General features: G+C 45.6%; 1 protein-coding gene across 2 annotated transcripts; it reads right to left on the bottom strand.

The window, feature by feature from the left end:
* Window positions 1-1,172: 1,172 nt before the first annotated feature.
* On the bottom strand, window positions 1,173-6,916 carry LOC121711305 (bone morphogenetic protein 2-like). 2 transcript variants are annotated; one of them, XM_042094780.1, is made up of 3 exons: window positions 6,466-6,916; window positions 5,213-5,583; window positions 1,173-2,415 (listed from the first exon to the last, which is right to left on the bottom strand). In XM_042094780.1, the coding sequence occupies exons 2-3, from the start codon at window positions 5,568-5,570 to the stop codon at window positions 1,457-1,459; spliced, it is 1,317 nt and encodes a 438-aa protein (XP_041950714.1). In that variant the 5' UTR covers window positions 5,571-5,583; window positions 6,466-6,916; the 3' UTR covers window positions 1,173-1,456. The 2 variants fall into 2 exon arrangements, with proteins under 2 accessions (XP_041950714.1, XP_041950715.1); XM_042094781.1 differs by lacking the exon at window positions 6,466-6,916 and having other exon boundaries at window positions 5,213-5,925.
* Window positions 6,917-12,368: the final 5,452 nt, after the last annotated feature.

The following is a 12,368-nucleotide window of genomic DNA, read 5'->3' as shown; positions in this document are numbered from 1 at the left end:
GGGGAAAAAAGTCTGGAAAAGAGAAAAAGGGTGAGTTCTGTGGCATCTACACCCAAAACCGCAACTCGTGTCTGTCCAATCCCGTTTCGTTCTCACAAAACAACTGGGACAACAAGACAGACTTTAACAGCAAGGAACAGCCAAGTTTCTAGACCTACTAACACATCATGACCCCGTAAAACCCTAACTATCCTCGCTTAGCTCCGCTCAGAAACAGAACTCGGCTTCTCCCTGAGCTCTCTGCTGAGTTATTGTTTTGCTTGAAATTTTCGTTTTTTTTTTTTGTTTCAACTGTACAAGACACAAGAGGGGAAGAGCAGAGGTGATTTAAATTTTGGATTTTCCCAGACTGTTTTGTTTTGCGTTGCCATTTTTCTCCAACCCGTATCATTGTTCTGGATGGCTTATACAAGATAAGGGGAATAGCATGACTCAATCAGCTGTCAATCAGAAGATAATAGATGGAGGGTTATTTGCATAAACCTCTGAGTCTCAACTCAAATTTGGCCATCATGTTACTAATCAATTTTTACAAAACATTGGGACATTTTTTTTATCCCATTTTCTCTTTCTCATGCCATGATTGTGACCATCTGTGTGGGGAACAGAGTAACTGGAGCGAGACAAGGAATCACCCAGCAGCGGGATGACAAAGTGCTATTTTTCCTACACTTCCCAGAACCCTACGGTTTGTAGTCCCCACTTCCCCTTGTTGTTCCTTTACAAGATGGCTATTTCCATCGCATGACCAGGGACACTCTGGAGACTCCCTCCCTCCGTTCCTCACCTGCGATGAGTCATCAGCTTAACTGGACATGGGAGAAACCTTCAACTGGGTGTTTCCCCCCAAAACAAAAGTCACTTTTCAGAGGCACTCACACACACTATCTGTGGGTGCCTCTGGAGAAACAGGATATGGTCAGCTAAACCAAGACACTAAAGATAGATCCGCCTGTTTTTATGATAAATACACATTATTTATTTACAAATAAAGTGGTTATGATAGAAATAAATACAAAATAAGAATTTGGGCATTATACTTAATGTGGTATTGCACTGGTTTCGAAATGTACATCAGAAAACATATATTTGTAAAACCATTTCAGAAGTAATACTTCTCTTTAAAATATTTATTTCCCAACTTTTGACATCAACATAAATATATTTTATATATTTTTTACTTCTCTTTCTCTCCTCCATACGTGTTTTTTTTTGTTTAGTTTTGTTAAGTCTTTTATTAGAAAAAAAAAGTTCTTTTGTTTTCATATAAATTAAAAGTCTTCATTGGACATTGGGTAAATTGTTCACATCCATTTTAGTCACAGGTGGATGTTTGAGGCTTGAGGGTTGGGGTTGTTTGAGCGGTCTGTGGCAGTCGGTGCTGTTGGGGGTGGGGTTGGTGGAGGGGGTTGTATCTGGCCCAAGCTCGGGCCAGAGTCGCAAAAGTCCGACATCCTCACCGGCAGCCACAGCCCTCCACCACCATGTCCTGGTAGTTCTTGAGGATGACCTTCTCGTACTCGTCCAGGTAGAGCAGTGAGATGGGGCTGAGCTCGGAGGGCACGCAGCAGGCGCGCGGGATGTGCCCGTTCACCGAGTTCACCAGCGTCTGCACGATGGCGTGGTTGGTGGAGTTGAGGTGCTCGGCCAGCGGGAACGGGCACTCGCCGAGGCAGTAGAAGGCGTGGTAGCCGGGCGGCGCCACGATCCACTCGTTCCAGCCCACGTCGCTGAAGTCCACGTAGAGCGGGTGGCGGCGGCAGGAGCGCGTGTGCTTCTTACGGGGCTTACCGCCGGCACTGCCGCGACGCCCCGGGACCGCCTGTCGCTTCTCCCGCCGCGAGCGCATGGTGGCGCCGCCCTGCCCGTCGTGGCTGTAGGTGACCAGCAGGGGGCGCGCCTGAGCCCAGGAGTCCTCGTCCCCGTGCAGGGAGCGGCTCATGCGCACGTGCCTTCTGCTGCTGCCACTTTTGTTTTTGTTGTTATTATTGTTTGCGTCGTCTATTTCTGTCTCGGAGTCCCCCTCTGGGTGGACAACCTCCACCATGAGTCCGTGGTTGGGCGCGGTGCCGGAGGTCCACCTCTGCACGGCGGCGCCCACGTCGAAACTCTCCCAGCGGCTGTGGGAGTCCTGCACCAGCCGGGTGTCCATGAGCCTCACTAGCGCCTCCTGGTGGTCAACACCATCACCGCTGCTGCTCTTCGCCGGGTGGAACACCTCGTAGACATTGATGCGGTGCTGCTGCCCGCTCATGCTGCCGTTGCCCTGGGAACCATCGCCGCTGTCCAGGACCTGCTCCCGGAAAAGGCGGAGCTCGGCAGCATTGACGCTCTCCCCAGACGGGATGAAGCTCACGTTGAAGAAGAACTGCTGCGTCGTCCGGCCTTTCAGACTGGACAGGGCCTCTAAGGATTCTGGGAGAAAAAAAGAAAGACAAGGCCATTGAGTATTCATCCCAACTACATCCTACCTGTTCAGCACTGTGTGTGAAGTTGTGTTCAATACAAGAGTAAAGGTGTCACTGTGTTCCTTTCTTTGCTCAATAATACAACCAAAGATGTGTGATTATAAGCTAGTTGGCATAGCAGCACACCACGCTCTCATACTTATGAACACATTTTTTTTTACAAAAACATTATAAATAAATAAAAAACAAAGTAACCAAATCATGTCACCCTTGTTTCAACCGGTGAACAGAGAGGCAAACAGAGGGGAAAGCAGGCCCCACAGGGCTGTCTTAATACTCATTTAAAAAAACACTTACACTGGTAGTCCAAACTTCCTCTCAGATCTAAATTAAGCATAGCATTCTTTACTGATGTGGGGAAAGCCCTCTTTGAGTTCCATTCCCCCTCTCTTTCCCTCTTTCTTTCTCTCTTGCTCTCTCTCTCTCTCTCTCTCCCTGTCTAAGCAGTGTCTTTAAACGGAGAGCGCTCCTGGGACATGTTGAGGCTTGCCCAGGGTAACCGAACCACTGCCATTATTGTATTAACATTCCAAAATTCTGTTTGAGTGTTGAGTCGCGTCAAAACAAAACCAGCTAGCTGCTAATAAGCAGGTATTTAATCAGGCTATCTGTGCCAGTCACACCCTCAAATGCTGGTGGACTCTGACACACGTCCAAAGCCATCTCAACTGCAGTTCTTTGATTCAACCTAAAACCTGGACTATTTTGCTGTCAGGCTTACGGTCTGCGACTGTCTCTGTGGCTGTTACTGCCCTTACACAGCGACCAACTCCTGGCCTGATTTGGCTCAGATCTGGCCTAAGGTTATGTCTGTCCTGAACCACAATTGGTCCAGGTCAACTCTGGAGTCTGTGTTTCTGACTGAGCCAGGAGTCAGACACCCTAGTCTAGCCTCCCCCCTCACAGGTGACCTGCCTGCTACACATGGGTGTCATCCAACTCCCTGGGACCTGAGGAGGATATGGGAACCTGAGCCGGGCTGGATTAAGAGTCTTTAGGTTGACTTCCAAAGCCTGTTTATCGACCGCGGGAGCCAGGGACAGACCACACCGAGCCATTGTTGCCCTGCGCCATTGTCTGTCTGCAGTGTGTGAGATCAACCACTGGGGGTCCTCCACACAAACACACACACACACACACACACACACAGAGGTGTCGGACTGGGGGTAAAACCCCTACTGATTATAGGGGCCCAAGGAGAGAGAGGGCCCTTGAAAAGTCTGGAATATATTTTCTTTTACTTGGATATTATAATTTCCTAATTAAATTTCATAACATGGGGGCCCATCAGGACTGCCTATGCAGGGGCCCGGGATTTTGTGCTATGCCCCTGCCCACACACACACACACACACACACACACACACACACGGCTGATGACTCTCTCCAGTGCCAGCACAAGGAGGCTAGTTTTGGGCCAGATCCGGGTCAGGGTTGGCTCAGTTCTGGCCTGGTTCTGCTGGATACCCTGCTGTCTATAATCTAGTCGCTTCCACCATGGGAACCCCCAAAAGGGAATCTCCTTCGGACCTGTTCTTTGTCACACTATTCTGCATGTTCTGTGTTGTGACTGAACCTGTGGGCTCTGCTGTTCTCAAAATAGAATAGTCTGGAAAAAATACAGTCCCTGAACAGGTAAAATAAGAGAGAATAACCGCAACCAAAAATATAACAAAAAACGGTCATCCAGCACCTTAGCAACAGTATGTTTTTTTATGAGAAGGAGGTGATTCAGTGATTTTTAGCGACAGGTGAATCATGTTTATCCAGTTACCAATACAGAACAAATAAACAGTTATGTCCACACTGGACAGCTAAAGCAGGAGGCATGAGTCACTATGGTGAAACACTGGACGCTAGTGAAGGAGCGTGTCTCTATAGAGCCAGTGTCCAGGGCAGTGGCAGGTGTCAAATACCACTGTTTGGAGCAAGGTCACCCAAATATGGTACATAAATGTTTTAAAGAAATATAGCACAATTCCAATGGGTGCAATCTTAGTGGGAAAGTGTTTTTTTAATACTTTCACTGTCACAGTCATGCATTCTAGTTCATTTAACTATGGGAAATGAGAGCACCATAATTCTAGCTTTTTGTCACAGAAAAACTGCATAAACTACTGTCCGATGCCAAACGTCATTTAGCCTACCACGTATATGCCACCATGGGCTATCTCTCCCAATCTTTTCTCTTGAGGTAAACTTCTGTTTATCCAATGCTTTTCTACCACAAACGAGAGAGGGAATCTTACCCCTAGATTATGGTAAATTGAATAATTGAAAGGCTAAGGAAGAACGTGTTCAAAGCCTCATAAAACATAGCGAGCAGTCATTTCGTCATATACTAACATAAGCTCTGTTATTTTAATTGGGAAGGCATGCATTATGGAGAATTACAGGAGAAAAAAATATAGCCTCATGTCACACTAGAGTTGCAGGAGACTTGTGTAATACTTGTTACAGTAATGCCTTGCGTGTCTGCGTGTTCCTAATCAATGGTGTTGACATTCGCACACCTCCGCGGCCGGAGCGCTACAGCCTGGGAAAATTCTTTCGGAGCTTGTAAACACTTAGTCGGGCTGAGGTGTAAACTTCTCGCTGGAATACATCACAAATGCGAGACTTTGAATGCTTACTGGTATTCTGACGGCAAAACAAATAATGTATAACACGTCAGATGTGTGTTTTCCTACTAAATCACACTACAGTGCCGTAATCGTGTGCGTAACAGGTATTGCCAACATTTACCTTCATGGTGGAAACTTCGTATAGTGTTGGATCTGCTGGCGGCTGTCTCCGCGTGCCTGGCCATGACGTTTCTCATCCGCTTCGTGCTATGGTCACCGTTTTCCGAGTGCAGGTGGTAAAGATCTAGCATATATTGCGGCACGATGGCCGTCTTGCTTGGCGTTGGCCGCCGTTTCAGTCCGAACATGTTCAAAAGTCTGAGCTCAAAATCGTTCAAAAAGCTCTCCGACTGGCCCGGAGTCTGTCTTCCTGACTCGGCGTGTTTCCGTCGGCCGGTGTCGGGAATGAGTCCGGACGTACCTCCTATCAACACCTGATGGAGCAGCAGTACCATGAGAGTTCGGACCACGGCGACCATGATCAGTGAGTTCCTGAAAGTGAAGGATGGAGATATATCAGTACAACCCCGGTCCCAAACTGGTCAACGCAACGGTGACAGAATGCATTATGACAATTATGCCCACATCACCACGACTTCGCCGTGATAAAACCATTCAAGCCAGAAACAGATATGTAGCACGAAGCAGGCCGGTTAAAAGAAGGCAATTCCCCTTTGAAGTGAAGAACAAAAGATTGAGAATAATATGCCCCTTGGCTATTTTAACTGCAATGGGAGATTGATCTGAACATTATAGAGGCGCAACGAAAACAAGAACTATCACAGGCGAGCCACTATGAAAACGCGTTTGTCAAACAGAGGACGGATGAAACAGGAACGGAGAGAGAGAATCAAAGAAATAGGGAAAAGACAGACGAGGACAGCAGCCATGAAGTCTGCAATTAGGAGATAAGAGACAGTATGTGTTTGGGAGGGGTGAGGAGGAGAGAGAGGCCGTGTGGCTACATATAGCATTTGGAACATGCGAGCCTTGAAAGAGTTTTGTCTTCAAAACCACTCTAGGATTTAGTTTAGCTGTTGTGTGGATGCCAACACTCTGACTTTACACAGCGAAGTAAACGCGAGATTTGGGGTAGGAGAAGTCTACAGGTGTTGGCGCCGATGTGCGCTGCGCAAATGCTGTAACACTTTTTAAAGTTGTCATAAGGCTACTTCAGAATTATTAAAGAGAAATACCTATCCTTCGAACGGCCTCTATCTAAAACATTTTCGTAAATGGTTTTCAGACCAAAGTCATTCATATAATTTGTGTTAAGTATATCGGACTAACCATACCTCTCTTTTTTTAACTTTTGACTAAGGTTGTCGCTTAGAAATTTATATTTTTTTCTAGTTGAGCCAGGAGAGTAGTTACCCGAGAAGGAAGCAATCTGCCCGGCCGTCGTCCCAGCTTTAGGCTCCGCCAAAGTACACATCAATTCTTGTTAATCCACATGAGCCTCCTGCGAACCACGGCGACACCCTAGTGAACGGGTCCGGGTCGAGTCCTCCTTGGCATAATATCCGATTCTATCCGTCTAACAATCCGAGTTACGCCGGGTTACCGTTGGATGACAGATATTAGAGAGATTTCCTACGTGAACAGCAAGTTACTATGTGACGGACCGGTCGACATCGGAGAAGTCCTGTTGTGACATATTTAGGACCTAACTGTTTAGACTGGCCTGCCCTGGTCAGATCTGCTGACGCGCCTGTGGTGTCCTGCGAAGCGGTGCGAGCGTCACGTAGATACTACTGTGCGCCGTTGCAGTTCGATTGATGGGGTGTCTCTCGTGGGCTGGACCTTTTGTTGTCCGGTGATGTCACCAGCCTCGGGCTGTCAATCGTGTCGATTGAAGAGTCTCTCGCCCTCCGGTTTTTATCCAGGCGTTTGCGAAATAAGGCGTACATTTTAGTGTGGGACTCAGACGCGTGCAACAATTAGTCCCTATCAAAAACCATCAGCAACACATATCCGTTTCAGTGACACGATCTGAGTTCCATTGACACTGGCGAAACTAGAGGAAAAGTTATATCCAAGTGTATGTTTTTGTGTCGTTTGTTGAGGACGTTTGAAAGAAGGCTGGTTCGCTCCACAGTCGCAACATAGAGATGATTTACAATTCAATTTATATTGCCATATAATTCATTAAACCCTTGTTTGGACGTCAGTTGAATTCACGTTTATTCAGTTGAGGACATCTCAAAGTCTAGAGCTCAGACTTGGTGGTAGGGATCCCATGAGAGCAAGTAGGCTACATGGCTCTATGAAATCATGTGATTAAAATACAGTCATTAGAATGATCTGCACTTATGACACTTTCCTGTAATTTCACATAGGCTGCTAAAACCAACCACAGAATCCACTAAAAGCAGAAGGTATCTATATCCTAAAATGTTAATTCTTATATGATTATATTTCCTCAAGGAAATTCACACAATAGTTTCAATCAACATAAAAAGCAGGGACTTTGGGATCATCGTTAATCAAATGGGTGTCAATCACTGGATCAAAATTTGTTTCTGTGCTGGATTAAAGCAAACTGACAAATACCTTACAAATGCCTTGCCTTTGGCTTGAGGGATTAGCTCTGCAGAGGGGTGCTCCACCTTAACATGGGTCCCAGTGGTATCCTAACTGCAAATGATCCTTTGTCCAAACAGTGACTGAATGTCACAATCCATGTGGCGCATCATTGCGTTGTGTAGGTGCTTCCCGCTGAAAGGAAGCGCGGATTAACTCACAAATCAAACATGAAAATGACAAATACAGGAAACCGCTGCTGTTCTGAATGATTTTTCATCTCTTTTGACTTGTGCTGTGGCCAGGTCTTGACCTGATATGTTCCCCAGGCTGCAAGCAACTAGTGAAGCTTTGTACCACTAAAAACATTAGATAAGACACAGTGTAGATTAATTCAGCAGAGGTCAAGCTAAGCGGAGAAGGGAGGCTTGTGTTTGTGTTTCAGTGAAGCTAAGGTGAAGTGTCTGTGTTCACATCTGTGTCTGTCAGTGAGCTTGTGTGGGGGAGGGGAGGGGGCAGAGTCTGGTGACTGGGGTCTTTTTCGTATTTAGGATTTGTGTTAAATGTGTTAAATCTGTCACTGCCACTGTGTGTTATCTGCAGGGCTTCTGTGATTGAGACCACACACACACACACACGCACACACACACACAAACCCCTCATGGAGGTGAACTGACTGTGGCCACTGACGGCTTTGAAGCATATTAATCAAAGGCAAAATAATTTAATTTCTCTTGTTCTTTTCATCCTTCTCTCTCTCTCTCTCTCTCCCTCTCTTCTCCTACCAAGCGGTGTGAGCTGAGGGTGAAGTCTGCCCATGGCCGTTGTGCTGTTGTGGCTGCATGTATGCATGCATGCCCCGTCTGCTTAGTCAACAGTGCTGCTATGGGCCACCAATCAGCATATGAAAACCTCCCGCTGATTGCACGGATTTATTCCAATTAAGTGATGATAGCTCCCTGTTTGGCCAAAAGCGGCTGGGCTGTTTGCTTTGGCAGAGATGGCCACAGATTAAAGTAAATTGAGATCAAAAGATACTTTTGTCTCCGCCTGAGACAATAACATCTTATAAGGATAATCCGGGATCATCCCTTTAACAATTATAATACGCTGATTGCCTGCAGGTCTCTAGCATGCCCTCTGTCATATTGTGTAATAGTTTTTATCAAGGTGACGAGATTAAAAGATACTTTGTCTCCTCCATAAAGCTGAGCGAGAGTACAAGTGTGTGCTGAAGGAAGTTGGAGTTAGAATTGGACTCGTATTTAGCAGTCGCTTTTATCCAAATCGATACACACTTACAATGATGGGAATGATGGGAATGGAGTTGGCCTATAGTCAAAATAGGCACATTACTGCTGCTCTATGATGCACATAATGTAATGTATATAGTATAATGTAAGACTACAGGTAATTGGGCACCACGGTGAGTATAAACACACATACTCTCGCATACACCCCCCCCCCCCCCCCACACACACACACACAGAGTGAGAGAGTGGACTTATTACACTGTTCACACATACGTATAAACACACACACGTGCCTGCGTACGTACACATCCATACACACACACACACATATTTTCTCTTCCCCTGTTGGTTTTTAAATTTGTTCTAATGAGAATGTCAGTCAATAAGCACATTGTCAGTGTTGCCAAAACATGGGGTCATGAACTTGGTCCCCTGAAAAGCGTTTTGGCCAAAGGTGTTTTAGATCCTTGGATAGCCCCCCCCACCTCCTCCTCCACCCCCCACAGTGTGTAAAGTAGCTTAAATTACTGCAAACAAGGGGATTAAAGAGGCGTAGAGAAGGGGTTATCTCTCTCTCATTGTCTGCTGCCAAAGGGAAAGGAATGTCTCCATTCAACCTTCACAAAGTGACTTGATCAGTGAAGGGTCCAATGCAAGTGTGTGTTTCTCTCTCTCTCCCTCTGTGTGTGTGTGTGTTTGTGTGTGTGTGTGTGTGTGTGTGTACCGGCAGCAAGCCAGCCCTCACCCACATGAAAAAATCGACCTTATGGAAGTCCTTATCTGGGTGAATTACTCATTGATCTAATTATTTTATTGGAAATGAGATCAATAGTCTGATAGGCAGATGAAGGTGAAGATATGGTAGCTATGACTAAGCAGTGTCTTGAGGTCCTCTGATTAATTATGAGGCTCATAACAGGTAATACCATTAGTTTCAGACCATTAATCACACAATGATGTGGAGAGGTTTGCATGTAGTTTTGTGCATTTTTTTTATGTATTGTGAGCATTTGACTAGCCCTCCCTAGGCCTTCACAGTGTTCTGGAGACATGGCAGGCGGTATCCTAACTGGACCAATCGCCAGCACTCCACTAGGTCATTCTGAAATGGTGAGTGTTTGAATGTTATGCTAATCGGTTCAACTGTGCTAAAAGGTTATGTGACAGCGGCTTAGACTAAATGGCTTCACAGGGTATTGTTGGATTCTATTACTGTTGTATGAAAACAATTCAACATATATCATAACAATAATCCCAATTTAAACAATAATTTTGCAATGATTCATATGGCATATGATAGCTTAAAGGTAATATTACCAGTTCAGTGTACTGTAGTTAGCGGTAAAGTGAGCAGTAGCTTAGCTATTTAGTCAGGCATCCATCCAACTGTCGGTCTTAATCTATGTCTAAGTTGAAGGTGCAGTCTGTGATTCTGGCAAAACGTTGATATTCAAGCTCAAAAACCAATGAAACTACCCCTCTCCCTTCCCTGCCTCTGAGGCAATTTGTTGATTGGTTCAATTAGCTCTTGGACCTGTGAGTATCCATAACTAGCCATAACTAGCAATGAGCAGAGGTGGGCAGTAACGAAGTACATTTTCTTAAGTACTGTACTTAAGTACAGATTTTGAGTATTTGTACTTCACTTGAGTTAATTTTTTTTTAAATACTTTCACTTTCACTTCACTACATCTGAATGACAAAAATCGTACTTTTAACTTCACTACATTTCTGTTAAGGCTCTCGTTACTTTTAACTTTCAATAAACTAGGTCTAGCCTATATCGAAACTCTGTTCCCCCTCCCCTCTCTTCTAAAATGTGATGGTTTGTTCGCAGGTGACAGCCTATCACTAATCAGGGTTGCGTCACATCTGTGCGCTAGGCTATAAAACCAAGTTCAACGTCTAACCGTTCTCTATTCCTAAATCGACAGCAAGATGGAGGTAGACGGAGACGGAGATGAAGGCGGATGCCCTGTCGAGTACTCGCACCCATGGCCGTATCTCGACAAAATGTTTAAGCTGAACGATTCCTATCGTTTTAAATGCGTGCTTTGTTTGCCGAAAGTAAACCACATACAAAAATTCGCCGTCCAACCTGCGGAAGCATATTCTGGTGTCTATACACAGTGATGGGGAGTGAATTTGTGGACCCATGTAGTCTTGTTTTGTTTACAGTATAGACAGGCAACCATTTTAAGTGATGGGAAGTGAATTTGTGCACCCATGTAGACTTGTTTAGTTTACTTAAAATGGTTGGCTGTCTATACTGTAAACACAAAGTGGAAAGGGAATTTGTGCACCCATGTAGTCTCTTTTGTTTCCTTGAAATGGTTGGTTAGATTTAAGCATGAAGTAGGCTGTGCTACACACACACCTACCTTACTTGCCCTCAGAAACCATGAGCCACTGTTGGACCTGTGATGTAAAGTTGCTTTCATGTCAAGCCAGTTTGATAGAAAATAAACATTTTCGTTCTGTCAGTTGGGTTTCTTCATTCTGTAACATTCTATAATCCCTTATTCTGCAGCTTATACAAGCTAGTCAGGGGCATGCATTTAAGTGTTAAACCTTACACATGTAATTTCAAATTGTACTTTAATACTTAAGTATTTTTAAAATCAAGTACTTCAGTACTTTCACTTAAGTACAATTGAATATGCAACTTTTACTTGTATCGGAGTAACATTTGACCAGTAGTATCTGTACTTTGACTTAAGTACTGAAATTGAGTACTTGGCCCACCTCTGGCAATGAGCAGTAATGTGTGCCTTCCAGGAGTCCCCAAGGTTCTTCCCTGAGGGGAAGGTTTCAGCTCAGGTTCACCATGCTGTGGGAGACAGGCAGTAGTGAACATCACTTTGTGCACAAGAACAGTCACACACAGTCATACACACACACACACACACACACACACACACACACACACACACACACACACACACCCACACACACAACACTCACACTATAAACTGCTTTCTTGAGCTGATGTCTACTTAGCAGCTAACTCCAAAATTGTATTCCACATTGTAGTTGACCTTGAAATAGGTTTGGGCCAGATTTGGGTCTTCTCCAGAGCCAGAAAGACCCATTCTAGCTAGCAGGAGCGAGAGGGAGGCTGTGTACGCAGAGGGACCTGTCCACCCGTTTGGGCCTGACTTGGGCCAAATCCGAACCCAATCTAGCTGGAGCGGATGAGTGAGTGAAAGAGAGGGAGGGAGAGAGAGAGAGAGGGAGGAAAAGAGGGAGTACGGGCAGAGAGGGAGAAAGAGAGGGAGGGAGAGAGGGAGGAGAGAGAGAGAGCGGGAGTACCTGCAGAGAGGGAGAGAGAGAGGTAGGGAGAAAGAGAGAGTACAGGTAGAGAGGGAGAGAGAGAGGGAGAGAGAGAGGGAGATAGAGAGGGAGAGAGAGAGGGAGGGAGGGAGGGAGAGAGGGAGCTAGGAGAGAGAGAGAGAGCGGGAAGGAGAGAGGGAGTACGGGCAGAGAGGGAGAGAGAGGGTG

Source organism: Alosa sapidissima, chromosome 6 (genome assembly GCF_018492685.1).
Source record: "Alosa sapidissima isolate fAloSap1 chromosome 6, fAloSap1.pri, whole genome shotgun sequence".
NCBI classification, from domain to species: domain Eukaryota; kingdom Metazoa; phylum Chordata; class Actinopteri; order Clupeiformes; family Clupeidae; genus Alosa; species Alosa sapidissima.
Note: the sequence above shows the minus strand (reverse complement) of the source record. Positions and strands in the feature narration are given on the sequence as shown.

Coding starts and splice junctions, on each gene's coding strand:
- LOC121711305 (XM_042094780.1), bottom strand. CDS start 5,570: ATGGTCGCCGTGGTCCGAACTCTCATGGTACTGCTGCTCCATCAGGTG. Junction 2,416..5,212: donor ACGAAGTTTCCACCATGAAG/GTAAATGTTGGC, acceptor TTTTTCTCCCAG/AATCCTTAGAGGCCCTGTCC.